Genomic DNA, 17,909 nt, shown 5'->3' with positions numbered 1-17,909 from the left:
AGAAATAAAGTTTCTTGACACCTTAAATGTCCTGGAATCCATAAGAGGAGAGGCCATTCTTGATTTAGTCCTAAATGGAGCACAGGATCTGGTCCAAGAGACGAGTATAGATGGACCGCTTGGTAATAGTGACCATAATATAATGAAATTTAACATCCCTATGGCGGGAACACCACAGCAGCCCAACACTGTAGCATTTAATTTCAGAAAGGGGGACTACACAAAAATGAGGAAGTTAGTTAAACTGAAATTAAAAGGCATAGTGCCAAAAGTGAAAGCTTTGCAAGCTGCATGGAAACTTTTTAAAGACACAATAATAGAGGCTCAAATTAAATGTATACCCGAAATTAAAAAAACATAGTAAGAGAACCAAAAAAGTGCCCCGGAGCTAACCAACAACGTAAAAGAAGCAGTGAGAGGCAAAAAGGCATCCTTTAAAATGTGGAAGTTAAATCCTAATGAGGAAAATAGAAAGGAGCATAAATTCTCGCAAATGAAGTGTAAAAATATAATTAGGAAGGCCAAAAAAGATTTTGAAGAACAGCTAGCCAGAGACTCAAAAACTAATAGCAATTTTTTTTGAAAAAATACATCAGGAACAGGAAGACTGCTAAACAACCAGAGGGGCCACTGGACGATCAAGATGCTATAGGAGCACTCAAAGATAATAAGGCCATTGCAGAAAAACTAAATGAATTCTTTGCATCAGTCTTTACGGCTGAGGATGTGAAGGAAATTCCCAAACCTGAGCCTTTCTTTTAGGTGACAAATCTGAGGAACTGTCCAAGATTGAGGTGACATGAGAGGAGGTTTTGGAACAAACTGATAAATTAAACAGTAATAAGTCAGCAGGACCAAATGGTATTCACCCAAGAGTTCTGAAGGAATTCAATTGTGAAATTGCAGAACTACTAACTGTCATTTGCAACCCATCATTTACATCAGCTTCTGTACAGGATGACTGGAGGTTAGCTAATGTGACACCAATTTTTAAAAAGGGCTCCAGAGGTGATCCCGGCAATTACAGGCCAGAAAGCCTGACTTCAATACTGGGCAAACCAGTTGAAACTAAGAACAGAATTGACAGACACATAGATGAACATAATTTGTTGTTTTCAAAGTAGCAGCCGTGTTAGTCTGTATCCGCAAAAAGAAAAGGAGGACTTGTGGCACCTTCGAAACTAACAAATTTATTTGAGCATAAGCTTTCGTGAGCTATAGCTCACTTCATCAGATGCATTCAGTGGAAAATACAATGGGGAGATTTAGGTACACAGAGAATATGAAACAATGGGTGTTACCATACACACTGTAATGTGAGTGATCAGGTAAGGTGAGCTATTACCAGCAGGAGAGAGGGGTGTGGGCCACCTTTTGTAGTGATTATCAAGGTGGGCCATTTCCAGCAGTTGACAAGAACGTCTGTTAGTCTCTAAGGTGCCACAAGTCTTCCTTTTCTTTTTATAATTTATTGGGGAAGAGTCAACATGGTCTTTGTAAAGGGAAATCATGCCTCACCAATCTGCTAGAATTCTTTGAGGGGGTCAAAAAGCATATGGACAAGGGGGATCCAGTGGATATAGAAGATTTAGATTTTCAGAAAGCCTTTGACAAGGTCCTTCACCAAAGGCTCTTAGGAAAAGAAAGCTGTCATAGGGTAAGAGGAAAGGTTCTCTCATCGATTGGTAACCGGTTAAAAGATAGGTTTCAGAGTAGCAGCCGTGTTAGTCTGTATTCGCAAAAAGAAAAGGAGTACCCGTGGCACCTTAGAGACTAACAAATTTATTAGAGCATAAGCTTTCGTGAGCTACAGCTCACTTCATCGGATGCATCTGATGAAGTGAGCTGTAGCTCACGAAAGCTTATGCTCTAATAAATTTGTTAGTCTCTAAGGTGCCACGGGTACTCCTTTTCTTTTTGGTTAAAAGATAGGAAACAAAAGGTAGGAATGAATGGTCAGTTTTCAGAATGGAGAGCGGTAAATAGTGATCGAACTGCTTCCATATGAGGAGAGATTAATAAAACTGGGACTTTTCAGCTTGGAAAAGAGACAACTAAGGGGAGATATGATAGAGGTCTATAAAATCATGACTGGTGTGGAGAAAGTAAATAATGAAGTGTTATTTACTCCTTCTCATAACACAAGAAATAGGGGTCACCAAATGAAATTAATAGGCAGCAGGTTTAAAAGAAACAAAAAGAAGTATTTCTTCACACAATGCAGAGTCAACCTGTGGAACTCTGTGCCAGAGGATGTTGTGAGGGCCAGAACTATAACAGGGTTAAAAAAAGAACTAGATAAATTCATGGAGGATAGGTCCATAAATGGCTATTAGCCAGGTAGCGGGGGGTTGAGTGCCCCTAGCCTCTATTTGCTAGAAGCTGGGAATGGGTGATAGGGGATTGATCACTTGATGATTACCTCTTCTGTTCATTGCCTCTTGGGGCACCTGGCATTGGCCACAGTCAGAAGATAGGATACTGGGCTAGATGGACCTCTGTACTGACCCAGTATGGCCGTTTTTATGTTGTTATGTTAATCACAGACACTATATCAGGGTCTACCAACTAGCCATTTTGTGCTATTGAGCTGATCTTTTAAATGAAGGGTGGGAAATTGTTATAAGAAGACCCATGCGCCCATGTCAATCCCCGGGGAAGTCAATTGGGTTTGGAGAGAAAGCCAAGTCCACTAGCATGAGTCTCCTATTTGCAAGGTCACATCCTTATACTCTTCCTTTTAAAAAATAAGGAACTAATGTTGTAAAATTCTTTTATATAACTATTGCTGTCTTGATTTATTTAAATTAAGCTTTAAAGGCCATTAACCCATTAGGTTACCTTAGTCTCTTTTGTTAACTAAAATTAGAGGTTCTGACTACAGGGAGGTCACAGGGAGCAGGTTGCGGTTCCCAGATTCAGAGCTGCTTGGCTCCACCACAATCCTAATTTATGCCATCCCTGAAGCCTGTAGTTTATCACACCCCCACTTTTCCTCGTCTCATCCATGTCCCACGTCCAACTAACCCCCTTACACTCAGGATGGTGAGGAAGCTGGGCAGAAGGCAGTAGAGTCTTCTCTGCCAGATTTTCTCTCTCTGTTTCTACTGATAGGCTTCCCCTCTGTTGGAAGAATTCTCCACTGGCTACCCTCTATCAGATTGAGTCCACTTTACACTGTGTCCATAGTGCACAGTGATCCTGGTGGACCACAGAAGCTAGTCCATTTTTTTTTATGTAATGCAAAAAGAGTTACCTTTGAATCGAAAGATGCCTTGTTTTTAGACAGAAGTTCTTCTACACTCTCTCGTATTTCCTTTGGAATGTTATGGGCATCAAAAGTTGCAATGTCTTCTCTCACTCCTCTTTTGGCAAGGAAACTGCAAATAGTATTAAATAATTAAATGACAAAGCATTGATAAAACAAAGTTACTCAGTGTAAAGTTACTGGAATTCAAGATGAGTTGTCCACAGGCACATTCCACTGATGGTACGCATGCACCTTGTGTGTCAGAGATCAGAGTCTTTTTGGCCAGCAGTACAAAGGGAGAGCATATACGCTCTTCAGTCCTCATGCGGCGGACCTTTCCATCTTATGGGATTCTGGGCAATCTACCAGACCTCGAGGCAATGCAGATCAATCGAGTTTGACCTCACCTCTCTGCCAATGAGAGAGCCAGTGCCAGGCTCTAGAACTCCACTTGTATTGTGGGGAATCCAAACATTTGTGGCAGGTTGCCTGCCCAAGAACCAACGCCCCCCTGCCCTCCCCCAACCCCTCAGGCTGGGAAATGCCAGGACCCAGCCCCAGAAGCAGAGCCAGGGCTGGGTTAGTACTCCATTCTGCCCCCACAGTGAGCTGCTTTGCCATGGCCCTGCCAGAATCCTGACAACCCCTAACTAGCACACCACTCCACTTTGTCTTCCCCTCCACTTCCGGCACCCTGCAATGCCCAACCTCTGCTTGGAGAAACTGGTTGACTAGGGTGTAAACAGTAACTTTATCAACCAAGAATTTGTCAAGAGTCATCAGATTCCTACCCTGCACAAAAACTCCCCCAAGCTCATTGAGACCATTGATGGGTCACTCCTCTCTTTGGGGCTCATCACATATCGGATGACACCCTGGAGGTCATCACCAGTGGCAGCCACCATGGAAATCATGCAGTTTTGGAAGATCCGCTCGTCACATTTGCCAGTCATCCTTGGCACCCCTTGGTTTGTCACCTACAACCCCTTAATCAGCTGGCAATCAAGGACATTGTCCTTCCGCTCTCTGCAGTGCTGACATGAATGCCTCCTTAGTCCAGGTTCACAACTGACCACACTCTGTGGTGCACTCCAACCCTCAAGACTCCCAGAGAGAAGAGTAGCAGGTCCAGCGACACCTAAGATTCCTGTCAAATATCTGGAGTTCACCAGGATGTTCAAAAAACAGAAGGCAGATACCCTACCACAGTTACGACTCCCCCACTGAACTCTGCCAAGGGATGGAGATTCCCTTCAGACACACTTTCTTTGGAAAAAGACCTACAGGCCCTCCAGGAGTACCCAGAGTAAAACCTGTGAAGGGATTCATTAATCTCTCCCCAGCTAGTGCCCTATATTCTTTGTAACCAAGAATGATGGCTCTCTCTCCAATTCTGTGTTGATTACTGGGCACTAAATTATATCACAATATGCAATCAATAACATTCTCATCTTCTGTGAGAATGAAGAACTCCATGACCACCATTTACATATCATTCTAGATCGGCTTAGCCAGAATCAACTCTATGCCAAGCCCCAAAAGCCGCATATGAGACTTGTGAGCGATCTCCATCCCTTCCCACATCCCCAAGCCCTTGATCTACCCTCTCCATGGACTTCATTGTGGAGCAGCCCCACTTCCAAGGGCATTCAGTTGTTCTGACAGTGGTGGACCTCCTGATGAAAATGTCCCATTTCATCCCCTCTCATACCCTTCCATCAGCCGTGAAATGGCATGGGTTTTCTTGGAACACATCTTCCAGTACCACGGCATACCAGAACACATCATTTTTGATTGGGGCACCCAAATTGCCTCCTGGTTTTGGTTGGAATTCCTCTGCCTTCTCAACAACATGCCCTTCCTCTCTGCCTACCCTCAGACTGACAACCAGATCAGAAAAGTCAGTCAACCAGACATGGGAACAGTACTCCAGCTGTTTCCTGAATTTTCACCAAAATAATTGGGTTCCCCTGTTGTCTTTGGCCAAATTCACTTACAAAAACAAAACACATGCTGCCACCAGCAAAGTCCGCTCTTCATAAACTTTGGCTTTCATCCCATTTCACCCCAAACTATCAGAAGGCCCCTCTATTCTGGAAGCCACAGACTCAGTCCTGTATGCTGCACTAAGAGCACAGGACCAGTAGAGTGTGTGCAGCCTAGGGCTGTCAATCACAGTATCCACTGTGTGACCTTTGTGGATCTGTACATGTTGAGAAGGGACTCCTGGCTTGAGTAGTGCAAGTCTCAAAGTTCTGTTATGGTTATGATTCATATGAAGGGTACTAGTCTTACTCTGCACTGCAACAATTACTAATTTACCCAGCAACAGTTCCTGATTTGTTAATCTGTTTACCTATTAATAACTTCCTCGTGCTTTTTATTGATTGATCAATTGCTAATCTATATACTGTTACCAGTTCTTTGGCATTATCTGGCTAGGCATTATCTGGTGTGACAAAGTTCCTACTCTGCCTTGGTGGGTCCTGTGCTTATTGGTGGATTTGCTCGCCTCTGAGATTCACGGCAGCCCTCAGTTTGGCCACTTTTGCTAGTGGCTCAAACCTGCCGTCCACTCAGCTAACCTCATCACTGGCCAGCATGGGAAAAAGGAAGGAGAACAATTCCCACAGTCTCTGCTGGTCCACCTACTGGGTTGGGGGACAGGCCAGGGACCTTCCTCTCTGGTGGGACCCACAGTCCAGGTCAACTCCTCCTGTATCCAACAGGGAGTTGGGAGGATGGGAGGAACCTGGGCCCACCCTCTATCCGGGGTCCTTTTTAAAACCAGGTGCCTGATTAGCCTGCCTGTCCTAATTGATTCTGGTAGCTTCTTAATTGGCTCCAGGTATCCTAAGTAGCCTGCCTTAATTGGTTCCAGCAACTTCCTGATTGTTCTGGAACAGCCAATTATCTTACTCCAGGAAAAGGGACCAGCTTAATCTGGGGCTAATATATCTACCTTCTATCACTCTCCTGCAGCCATCTGTCACACTGGAGAAGAATTAAGCAGTTATCTGGCTTGGCATTATCTGGCCAGGAGTTTTATCTGCTAGCCAGGTTGCCTCACTGTGACTCTGCCTGACCAACAGAGCTCCAGTGTTTATGATTCTCACAATGCACAGTCAACCCATGGAACTCCTTGCCAGAGGATGTTGTGAGGGCCAGGACTATAACAGGGTGCAAAAAAGAACTAGATAAATTCATAGAGGATAGATCCATCAATGGCTATTAGCCAAGATTGACTGGGATGGTGTCCCTATCCTTTGTTTCCCAGAAGCTGGGAATGGGCGACGGGATGGATCACTTGATGAATTCCCTCTGGGACACCTGGCATTGGCTATTGTCGGAAGACAGGATACTGAGCTACATGGACCTTTGGTCTGACCCAGTAACAACTGCAATCCAGTGGCTACTCAAACATTTGCCCACAGTTGCAATAGGTCCTGTGCCTGCTTTGTTCCCATCCCCATTCCTGCCTTGGTGCCAGCCTTGCCCCTGCCTTGCCTCACTCCAGGCAACCTGGTTCTGAACCTCCACTCCAACTCTTAGTTCCTGACTCTGGGTCGGACCACTGGCTCTGGCATCTGGTCTCTGACTCTGGTTCTGACCCTCGGCTCCAACGTCTGGCCACTGACCCCTGTTCTATCCATTAGGCATGACTCCTGCTTCACTAGGCACAAATGCTCATGTCCCAGTCACTTGACAGTTGGTTGATGCACCAGTTCCAAAATTTGACTACTTCCTGGCAGAGAGGGGAAAACCTGGTACTGCCTTATTTGTTGATGTAAAACATAGTGGTCATGTTTTCATCATGATTTGAACTGACTGTCCTGTTAGGTGGAGGAAGGACTCGCAGGCCTTCTGTACAGCTCTGAGTTCTAGGTGACTGATGTATATTCTCCTCTTTCTCAGAGACCACAGACCCTGTGTTGTTAGTTTGTCCATACAAGCACTCCATCCCTGTAGGGATGCATCTGTGACAATAGTCTTGGATGGTAGGGATGCCATGAAGGAGACTCCTCTGCATGCACCTATCCATTTCAGTGAGGACAGGACCAATGGAAGGATGACGAGGGGTGTGTCAAGGTGATGTCTGGAAAGTGTGCAGACCAACTACAACCAGCCCTGCAAGCAGCAGAGGTGAAGTCTGGCATGTGGCATCACAAATCTGCAGGTGGCCATTTGACCTAGGAGGGCAAATCATGATCACACATCAGCGTTTGGGTTTCTTTCTAGTTGAAGAATTAGGGAAGCAGGCCTTGGACATGGAGGAGTCCAGGATCATGCCAATGAATTCAGTCCTTGGAACTGGATGGAGAATCCCTGTGTTATCACTTCCATGGCCCATTGATCAGTGATGTTAAGGGGCCACGCATGCCTCAGTTAAGCTAACCAATTTCTGAAGAGTAGGTTGTTGATTTTTGGAGTTGTTGCTGGCAGAACCCATCTCTCAACCATCCCACCACAATCACTGCTTCTGGGACTGGAAGACTTTGTAGTTTGTGATGGAGCAGTGGGTTGTCTTCTCCTGTGAAAATGCTGCCATTTCCTGGGTGGTTCTGAAGATTTTTGATGGTGAAAGAGCAGCTGGTTTGGTCTCCATGAGGAATACTGTTGTTTCATTTGTTTCCTCTGAGGAACTGGTGTGTACACTCCAAAGGAACACAAGGTAGCTTGTAAATCCTTTAGCGTATAGAGGGCCTCGTCTATCTTAGAGCTGAACAATTCAGTTCCTTCAAAAGGCAAGTCTTCCACCATCATCTGGACTTCTCTTAGGAAACCCAAACCCTGAAGACATGATGCCTGATGCAAAACAACAGCCATTGCCATTGATCTGGAAGTCATATCCGCCCCATTGAGCACTGCTTGGAGTCCCATTCCAGCTACAAGTTGACCTTCATTAATAGTGACATAAAGTCCTCACAAAGGCCATTGGGAAGACAATCCTCAAAGACAAGCAGTCTCTCATGTATGCAGAAGGCATATATCGCTAATATGACCTGATAATTGGCCATACAACTGTAGACTTAATGAGGAGTAGGCTTTCCAGGCTCAGGTATTTCCCCAACTCCACCAAAGATGCAAATCAGTCTGTGCAACAGCACTGCCTGGCCAGGAACGCTGCTGCTGCCTCATAGTGCAACAGACTCTCTAGACTTCCAGCCTGCTCTTGATCCAGTTCCTGTTTCTGCCCCATTCTTGCCCAAGCCCTATTCCAGCCGCTCCAGGCTTGTCTTTGCCCTACTTTGATCTTGCTCCAGCCCTACCTCCACCTCCTGACTCCCCCCGGACCCTCAGACTCTGACCACCCGGCTTCAATCTTTGGCCTGTATCTGGACCCCCGCTATGGTACTGATTTTGAATTGTATATGGACTCTGATCTTGGTTCCGACCAGAACATGTTCCCAGATCTGTTTCAGCACTGCCCTCAGCCCAGTCCCGACCCTATCTCTGGCTTCGATCTCTGCTCCAACCACTAGGCCCGACTACCGTAAGGCAGTGCCTGACACTTGTGATCTATCTGAGGATGATGCTGTCATTGTAGTCATGATTTGAGTTCGGGTTCTCTAAGGCAAAGAGTCTGTGCTTTGAAGGTCCCTTTACAGGGTGGTCTAGACTTTCAGATCTATTGGGAATGTGCAATTCTCCCAGGCAATTCAGTCATTTTGAGTATCTGTTCAAAGCTGGGACAGCTCCCTTGCATGAGAAGCAGAATTTGAATCCAGAACTAAAAAACAGCATACCAGATGAATAAAAGTTCTAACAACTAAAAGTTGCAACAGGCAACCAAAAAATAAAATTACTAAGACTACACTATAAAACTAACTGTACAACTATTAGCTAAAGCCATTAAGAGGGCTTGGTGGTCTCTCGGACCACCAGGCTCCATCCCTAAGCCGGGAGGCAGTGAGAGAAACTGAACTGCCAGAGCCATATCTCATTCTTGTATGCCCTCAGAGTTGAACACAAGAACTGAAGAGCGCATGCATACCCTATGGGTACTGCTGACATATGTGACACACATCCATCTAATCTCTGGCATATGTGCCCTGTCAGTGGAATATGCATGTGGACAATCCCTCGAAGGAGAACAAATGTTAAAAAGGTCTCTGAAACTAGAGTCGTAGGAGTATTTTGCAGAAAATGTATCAGTTTCATCCATAAATAGCTATATGTTATCTATTCATTGTTAAGAATAAAATTATTTTCCTTCAAGAAGATAATTAAAAATTACATCCAAACCTTTCGAGAGAGTACAAAAGAATTTTCCATTATAAATTACTGCATTAATGCTTTAAATAAAATCCTCAACTTACCTCTTCATGCTCACCCATGATGTATCAAAAATCCCCATCAGTCGTAAAACACCTTCTAGTATATCTCTGATTATGTCAGGTGGCATTCGTAGTGACCGGATTTCTGACAAAGACTCTGGCTTTATATTTCCAACTGCTAATTTAGCTTCATTAACCAGTGGCTACAAAAAATAAAAATAACTGTTTTATCAACAGGAGACACCAGAACATTTATGTCCTCTCAGTTTTCACAGAACTTGGCTTTATGTTTCACCTTTAGCATTTTATTTTCCTCATTACATCCAACTTATCTTTTAAATTGGCATTAACTTTTCAAAGTTTAATTTTTAAAAGGTGAAGTAAACAGGTATTTACCTATGGCAAGAATTTATTTTCATATTACGCTATATATTATAATCCTAACATACTCTCAATTTTTATTCAGCACAATCATACAAAAATATTGTACAGCTATTAAAATGAAACAATTTACTTATATTTTTGATCCCTTTTGCTGTTGGATACTTCAGTTTTATAAAGAATACATAATGAGTCTTATTAAGGAAGATCTACACACCATGGGCCAAATTAAGGCTGTCCTTATGTAGGTATATGGGAGTGGTGGGCCACAAAAAGTCTTCTCTTCATATGTAGCTGCATCCGAAGCTAAGTACCAGCCCCAATTGCAGCCCCCATGCACAGAGCCATAAAAGGAGCGAGGCTGAAGAAGCAGACTATTGCATCCTAAAGGATTACACATCTTGCACAACCTCCATATGCACCAGGGAGCATGAAAAGGGCTGCACCTGCAGAAGTTCTACACAACTCTCAATACAGGACTGTGCCTAACCAGCACAATCAAGCCCTAATGTATTTTTAGATTAAATAAAAGTATTAATCTGCCAGAATTGTTATCATTCTCTAGTAGAATTTTTACAATGGCTTGGGTGAAAAGCAGAGATCTCAATAACTGAAGAGATCTATTCCAAGTAATTATCTCCCAAAACATGCAAACTTAAGGGCTATAAAACCTTTCTATCAATCATACAACTACATCCCCACTACTCCACACCCCAGGTTGCACAACCTTAAAATACTTTTTACAAAATACAGTCTTAAAGTTTAATAATAAAATGTTTTAGTTTAACATTAAGAATTAATTGTAAAATAATCCTCCACCCATATATCTCTGCTTTTTAAGCTAATTGCACCAACTCTATGGTATTATCACCTCCTAGGGATAATATATTTGGATCTTTAGAGGACAGTAATAATTCAGAAGTATTCAGTCATATCTGCAGGTTTTTGTGAAAAAGAATTGGTTGTGGTTCTTCTAGATGTGTGTCCCAATGAGTGCTCCACTCTAAGTGCACTAGCACCTCCTGAGCCTTTGATCAGAGATTTCTCATAGCAGTGTCCTTTCAGCCCGTGCATATGTTAGTCAGTCTCATACCCTGTCCCATTGTTATACATCACTGTGTGGGCAAACCAAACTCAGTTCTTTCTCTACCGCAAAACTTGATAGCAAAAATTCCACAGCAGAGGGAAGGAGGACAGGTAGTGGACCACCTGTAGGGACACACATCTCAAAAAACCACAGTAACCATTTCTTCTTCTTCAAATAGCATCCCTCCGGATGTTCCACTCCAGGTGACTACTGACCAGTACCCTTTAAGGCAGAGAAGGTTTCCGAGTCGAGTCCAGTGTGGAAAAAAGTACAGCCAAGCCCAACACAGTATCAGAAGCAGAGTTGTGAGTTATAGCATAATGTTTTATGAATGTATGTATAGATGCCCAAGTAGAGGCTTTACATTTGTTAATAATGGGCATGTTCTTGAGGACGGCCATAGAAGTGGCAATGGACTTCATAGCATGAATGCATATATTTGAAGGTGGCTGAATATTGTGAGACTGTACCTTTTAATTTCTGTTTCACTAACCTCCTCATTTTTATGTAGTTCCCCTTTCTGAAATTAAATGCTATAGTGTTGGTCTGCTGTGGAGTTTTCCCCGCCACAGGGATGTTAAATTTTATTATATTATGGTCACTATTACCAAGCGGTCCAGCTATATTCACCTCTTGGACCTGATTCTGTGCTCCACTTAGGACTAAATCAAGAATTGCCTCTTCTCTTGTGGGTTCCAGGACTAACTGCTCCAAGAAGCAGTCATTTAAGGTGTCAAGAAACTTTATCTCAGCATCCCTTCCTGAGATGATATATACCCAGTCAATATGAAAAGATCGTTGAAATCCCCCATTATTATTATTGAGTTTTTTTTATTTTAATAGCCTTTCTAATCTCCCTGAGCATTTCAGAGTCACTAACACCATCCTGGTTAGGTGTCTGTAATATAATTACAGCAGCAGCCAATTATCCAGGTAAGGGACTACTAAAGTACCTATCCCACAGAGCTGTGCTGCTATTACCAACATGAATTTCAAGCCAAAGGGGAGCACTTGATAGTGAAAGTGGTCCTTGCCAACTGTGAAATGTAGGAACCATTTGTGGAATGGGTGGATAGCAATATGGAAATATACATCTTGAAGGTCAAGGGCTGAGAACCAATCCCTTTGCTCTAGTGATGGAATCATTGCTGCAAGTATCACCATTTTGAATTTTTGTGCCATCACACAGGTGTTAAAGAAGTCTCAAATCTAGGATGGGTCTCCAACCTCTACTCTTTTTTTATGCCGGGGGGGAGATAGCTCAGTGGTTTGAGCATTGGCCTGCTAAACCCAGTGTTGTGAGTTCAATCCTTGAGGGGGCCATTTAGGGATCGGGGGAAAAATTGGGGATTGGTCCTGCTTTGAGCAGGGGGTTGGACTAGATGACCTCCTGAGGTCAGTTCCAACCCTGATATTCAACGATTCTATGAAGTACCTTGAATAAAACCCCTTCCCTCTGTGCTGCATGGTTCTATAATTCCCAAGCTATAAGAGAATGTCTAATTCTTGAAAAAGCAAACTTTCATGAGAGGGGTCCCTGAAGAGGGAAGAAGGGGTGTGTTGGTGGGAGTGTAGTCAAATGGATGGTGTATCCTGTGGCGATGATCTCCAAAACCCACTTGTCTGTAGTAATGGACTCACAAGCCTGCCTGAAATGGTGAAGATGATCACTGAAGGGAGCAAGGTCGGTGAATCGGTGCAGCTGAAGAAGACAAGGATGGCAATTCAAGCCTTCAACCAAACCATCAAATCTTCTGCCTGGAGACAAACAGGTGCAAGGCGGGAGGCTGAGAAATGGACCGTTTCCTTGTCTGGAATCTGCCTCCGTTAGTGAGGTTCATATAACCTCTGGGAGGTAAGGAATTGGGCAGGGCAGGATCTCTGGGCCATTTGGGACTTGCTGAGCTTCCTCTTGTATATGGGCATTGTGACAGAGTCGGGCCAAATGGCTACAGGAGAGTGATAGAAGGCAGATGTATTAGTCTCAGGTTAAGCAGGTCCCTTTTCCTTGGGTAAGGTAACAGGGGCAGTTCCAGAACAATCAGGAACTTGCTGGAACCAATTAAGGCAGACAGGCTAATTAGGACACTGGAACCAATTAAGAAGCTGCTAGAATCAATTAAGGCAGGCTAGTCAGGGCACCTGGTTTAAAAAGGACCTCACTTCAGCCAGTGAGGGGCGTGCAAGGAGCTGAGAGTGAGAGGGCGAGCTGATGGAGGACTGAGGAATACAAATGCTATCTGGCATCAGGAGGAAGGTCTTGTGGTGAGGATACAGAAGGTGTTGGGAGGAGGCCATGGGGAAGTAGCCCAGGGAATTGTAGCTGTCACACACGTGTTACACGAAACACTCTAGACATCTGTGATCCACAGGGCCCTGGGCTGGAACCCACAGTAGAGGGTAGGCCCGGGTTCCCCCCATCCTCCCAACTCCCTACTGGATACAGGAGGAGTTGACCTGGACTGTGGGTCCCACCAGAGGGGAAGGTCCCTGACCTGTCCCCCGACCCACTAGGTGGACCAGCAGAGACTGTGGGGATTGTTCTCCTTCCTTTTCCCTATGCTGGCCAATGATGAGGTTAGCTGAGTGAACAGCAGGTTTGAGCCACTAGCAAAAGTGGCCAAACTGAGGGCTGCTGTGAATCTCTGAGGCAATCAAATCTGCCAATAAGCGCAGGACCCACCAAAGCAGAGGAGGAACTTTGTCACAGCATGTAATTTCTAAGAGAGAATAAGGTAGGTTTCAAGTCCTTTAATGTTTGCAGAGACTCGTTGGTGCTATCTGCGAACAACTTACACACATCTAAAGGAAGGTCCTCTACTGCACTCTGAACCTCTTTTGCAAATCCAGAGTGTTGAAGCCAGGAAGCCTTTCTCAAAATACCCCTCTAGCGATCAAATGGGTAGCAGTATCAGCGGTGTCAAGGGAGGCTTGTTAGACACTTCTGGCAAGCAGTTGACCCTACACAATAACTGCCTTCTGCTCTGTCAGTAGGTCATGTACAAAAGAATTCAGCTTAGTATAGTGCATTGTACTTCGCCATTAACATCTGATAATCGGTGATTCTAAATTGTAAGGAGGCCAAGGAATAAAATTTTCTTCCCAAGAGTTCTAGACACTTACGGTCTTTTTCATGAGGCATGGTTTTAGTGTGGTCCTGCCTTCCACATTGATTTACTCCGTCAACTATCAAGGAATTAGGTGAAGGATGGAAAAATAAAAATTCTGAGTCTTTTGCCAGAACATAATACTTTTTATCCACTCTCTTTCATGTTGGTGGAGTAGAAGTCAGATTCGGCCAGATGATCTTTGTGGGTCCAAAAGAGCTTCGTTAACAGGCTTAGCTATGCGATCCACTGATGGTGAATGGAGGATATCTAACAGCTTATGATAAGGCTTGTCATAAATATAAAGGGAAGGGTAAACACCTTTAAAATCCCTCCTGGCCAGAGGAAAAATCTTTTCACCTGTAAAGGGTTAAGAAGCTAGGATAACCTTGCTGGCACCTGACAGAACAGGAATGGAGTCTTAGAACTTAGTAAGTAATCTAGCTAGACATGCATTAGATTATGGTTTCTTTAAATGGCTGGGAAAATAAACTGTGCTGAATGGATATTCCTGTTTTTCCCCAGCAAAAAGCATCACCCAGACAGACCCAGACCCTTTGTTCCCCGCCTCCTCCAGCTTTGAAAGTATCTTGTCTCCTCATTGGTCATTGTGGTCAGGTGCCAGGGAGGTTATCCTAACTTCTTAACCCTTTACAGGTGAAAGGGTTTTTCCTCTGGCCAGGAGGGATTTTAAAGGTGTTTACCCTTCCCTTTATATTTATGACAAAGCTCTTTCACATCCTTGAGAGAAATCTGTAAGGAGACTGCAACTCTCTTCACCAGATCCTCCACCAGGGATGGAAAAGGAGGTATGACTGCTTCATCCAGAGATGAAGAGAGGCTGAATGGTAGGAGAAACATCTTCATGTGCTCTAGCTTCCTGATCCTCGAAGAATTCTTCTTGAGGGTCAGGTCTTCTGGAGGGAACAGGTGATGCAGGTTGCCCCTCTCTGTGGTGGGTGGTGCTGGATGCTCTGGAAAATTGTTGGTGATAGGCTGCCCAAGGGTCCCAATACAGCCAAGGAAGATGTGCATAAGGCATAAGAGGAGGCACCCACAGGTGCTCAGACCAGCAAGATGTTCATGGTAGTTGTGGGTCATGGGTAGTTGCAGGTTCACCTGAGGCTACTGGAAAGGGGCCTCTACAAGAGTGAGGGGGAGAACCATGAATTGACACTTGAGATACCAAGGCAAGGTCTTCATCAAAATCCTCTTCCTCAAGTTGACCCTAGAATGATGGAGAGCCTGGAGAGATCTAAGGTGAAACCGGCAATACCAGAGAAATCTCAGGTGATGTCTACGTTCTCGGTACTGACAGCACATTGGAGCTGAGCAGAGGAGAACTGGGCATGTGAGATACAGCAAGGTGCCAGGAAATTTCTGTGGTACCGAGAGTGTTATTGGTGCTGAGCCTATAGTCTGCACTACAGTAATCACAGCCAAGGGCGCTGATGGTATTGTAGGTCTCCAGCACTTGGAAGTAAGCGCAGTCACTGACCGTACCAAAGGTCTCATGTACTCTGAAGAAAGTGCAGTCAAAGCCAAGCAGGCTTCTTTGGTACCGAGAAAGCAGAGGAAGATCTCTTCTTATTGCGTTGGTCCATCAATGGTACAGATGATCTCTCCAGGCCCAACGCTTTGCCATCTTTCGGTATAGCCATGGCCTGGGTACCTGAGGAACAAGCATCCTCATGGGTATCTGACTGGAGAGCTGATGGCACCGGAGTAGATGAAGATATCGACAACCTGAGTTTTTTAGAGGCAGATTCTCTACCTGGTAAACCAGGGCACGTTCCTTTGAGGGCTTATGAGAGGAGTCCTGGGTCTCCCTCTTAGATGCCCTGGAGGCGTGTGTGACGGTGCCCCCTATAAGGCTTTATGGAAGTATGCTTATAAATTATATATGACATAACTGGAATATGTTTTATGCTACTTATGCCATGTAACACATCTCTGTAAAGGTTATCATCTACTAAATACATTCCTCCTATTTGTATGCATGTATCATTTTTGTACTTGAAGTTATGAATATTGGCTGTATACTTGCTTGATTTCTAAGTAACCTTTGTAAGGCATTTGGTCAGCTTCTTTAGAAAGGAATTTGCAAAGTTAAGTGGCCAATCAAGAAACACTTAAGGAACAATGGATCTTGGAACATTTCAATCCATATAAGAGGTCTACTTGAGGATGTTCAAGGTAGCATATGGACCATGGCTGCTATCTGTAGTTCTGAGTCATGCAGGGTCATGTGACTGGCCCATGTGACTCCAAAACTCCATATTGTAGATGGGATTCTACACAGGCGTAGGAAGGGGTGTCCACCCACAAGAGAAAGTCTATTTAAACCCTGGGGAGACCCCTCCATTTTGTCTTCAGCTGGCTAAAGAGAGAGCCTCTCCACCCCCAAGGATACCTGAAAAAAACTGGAAGAACAGTAACGACAGGGAGTGTGAGTGATTGCTGGACCTAGACTAGAAGGAGACTAGTCTGTAAAAGGAAGCTTACTGGGTGAGGATTTTATCTATATTCAGTTTTATTACGTATTAGACTTAGTCTAGCATATTTTATTTTACTTGGTAATTCACTTTTTTCTGTCTGTTACTACTTAGAACCACTTAAATCCTACTTTCTGTATTTAATAAAATCACCTTTTACTTATTAATTAACCCAGAATATGTATTAAGACCTGGGGGGGGGCAGGCAGGGCAAACAACTGTGTATATCTCTCTCTGTCAAGTGTTATAGAGGGCGAACAATTTATGAGTTTATCCTGTAAAAGCTTTATACAGGGTAAAACAGGTTTATTTAGGGTTTGGACCCCATTGGGAGTTGAGCATCCGAGTACTAAAGGCAGGAACACTTCTTAAGTTGCTTTCAGCTAAGTTTGCAGCTTTGGGGCACGTGGTTCAGACCCTGGGTCTGTGTTGGAGCAGACTGGCGTGTCTGGCTCAGCAAGACAGGGTGCTGGAGTCTCAAGCTAGCAGGGAAAGCAGGGGCAGAAGTATTCTTGGCATATCAGTTGGCAGTCTCAAAGGGGTTTCTGTGACCCAACCCGTCACAGCTTGGGACTCCGATGTTGTGGAAGACTTGCTCAGAGACTGGTGTAAGAGACAGTGAGGATCCCTTGGCCTGGGTCAGAAGCTGGGTGTATAAAGCTCTCCATCATTAGGAGACAATGTTTTAGCTCTTTCGTTTTCTCTGGCTCTTCATTTCAGTGCCAGACAAAAGTTGCACTTCTGGGCAATGTGCAATTCCCCAAGGAAACAGATGCAGCGGGAGTGTCTGCTGCTGACCGAGGTCGCCTCCCAGCATGACAGACAATGTCTGAAGCCGGGAGAATAGGGCATAACCTCCCAGTAAAGAAAAACTGCTAACTAACTAGTATCTATCTAAACATAATGCAAGACAAAATAAAATAAAATGTTTTTTTTTTCAAAAAAGAAAAGATAAAAAGCTATACCACTACTATTTACTAACTACAGAAACTAACACAAACACCATGACTAACCATTAATAAAAGAAGAGGATAAAGTTGAGGAAATCTCAACAGGACAACCACCAAAACTCTATCTCAGGCCAAGGTGGTTGAGAAGGAACTGAGGTCAGTTCGCTTATGAAGTGCTATATAACTAGGGCCCTACCAATTTCACGGCCATGAAAAACATGTCACGGACCATGAAATAGGCTCTTCCCCGTGAAATCTGATCTCTAACAAATCAGCTGGGTTGGAGAGGGGCAGGACTTGTCCTTCCCCTGCATGGCTGTTATTGGAGGGAGATCACCACCTCCACAAGCTGCGCAGAAGA

General features: G+C 44.3%; 1 protein-coding gene across 3 annotated transcripts in view; it reads right to left on the bottom strand.

Annotated features, from left to right (window-relative positions):
* DYNC2H1 (dynein cytoplasmic 2 heavy chain 1) overlaps window positions 1-17,909 on the bottom strand; it is a 402,215-nt gene that overhangs the window by 255,351 nt on the left and 128,955 nt on the right. For all 3 annotated transcript variants that reach the window (XM_038380308.2, XM_038380318.2, XM_043504200.1), the window contains 2 exons: window positions 9,571-9,731; window positions 3,257-3,380 (listed from right to left, as the gene is read on the bottom strand). In XM_038380308.2, coding sequence (XP_038236236.1) covers window positions 3,257-3,380; window positions 9,571-9,731 — 285 coding nt within the window. The remainder of the gene's footprint in view (window positions 1-3,256; window positions 3,381-9,570; window positions 9,732-17,909) is intronic.

Source organism: Dermochelys coriacea, chromosome 1, assembly GCF_009764565.3.
Source record: "Dermochelys coriacea isolate rDerCor1 chromosome 1, rDerCor1.pri.v4, whole genome shotgun sequence".
NCBI lineage: Eukaryota > Metazoa > Chordata > Testudines > Dermochelyidae > Dermochelys > Dermochelys coriacea.
The sequence above is the reverse complement of the archived record's forward strand: the minus strand, read 5'-3'. Positions and strand labels throughout refer to the sequence as shown.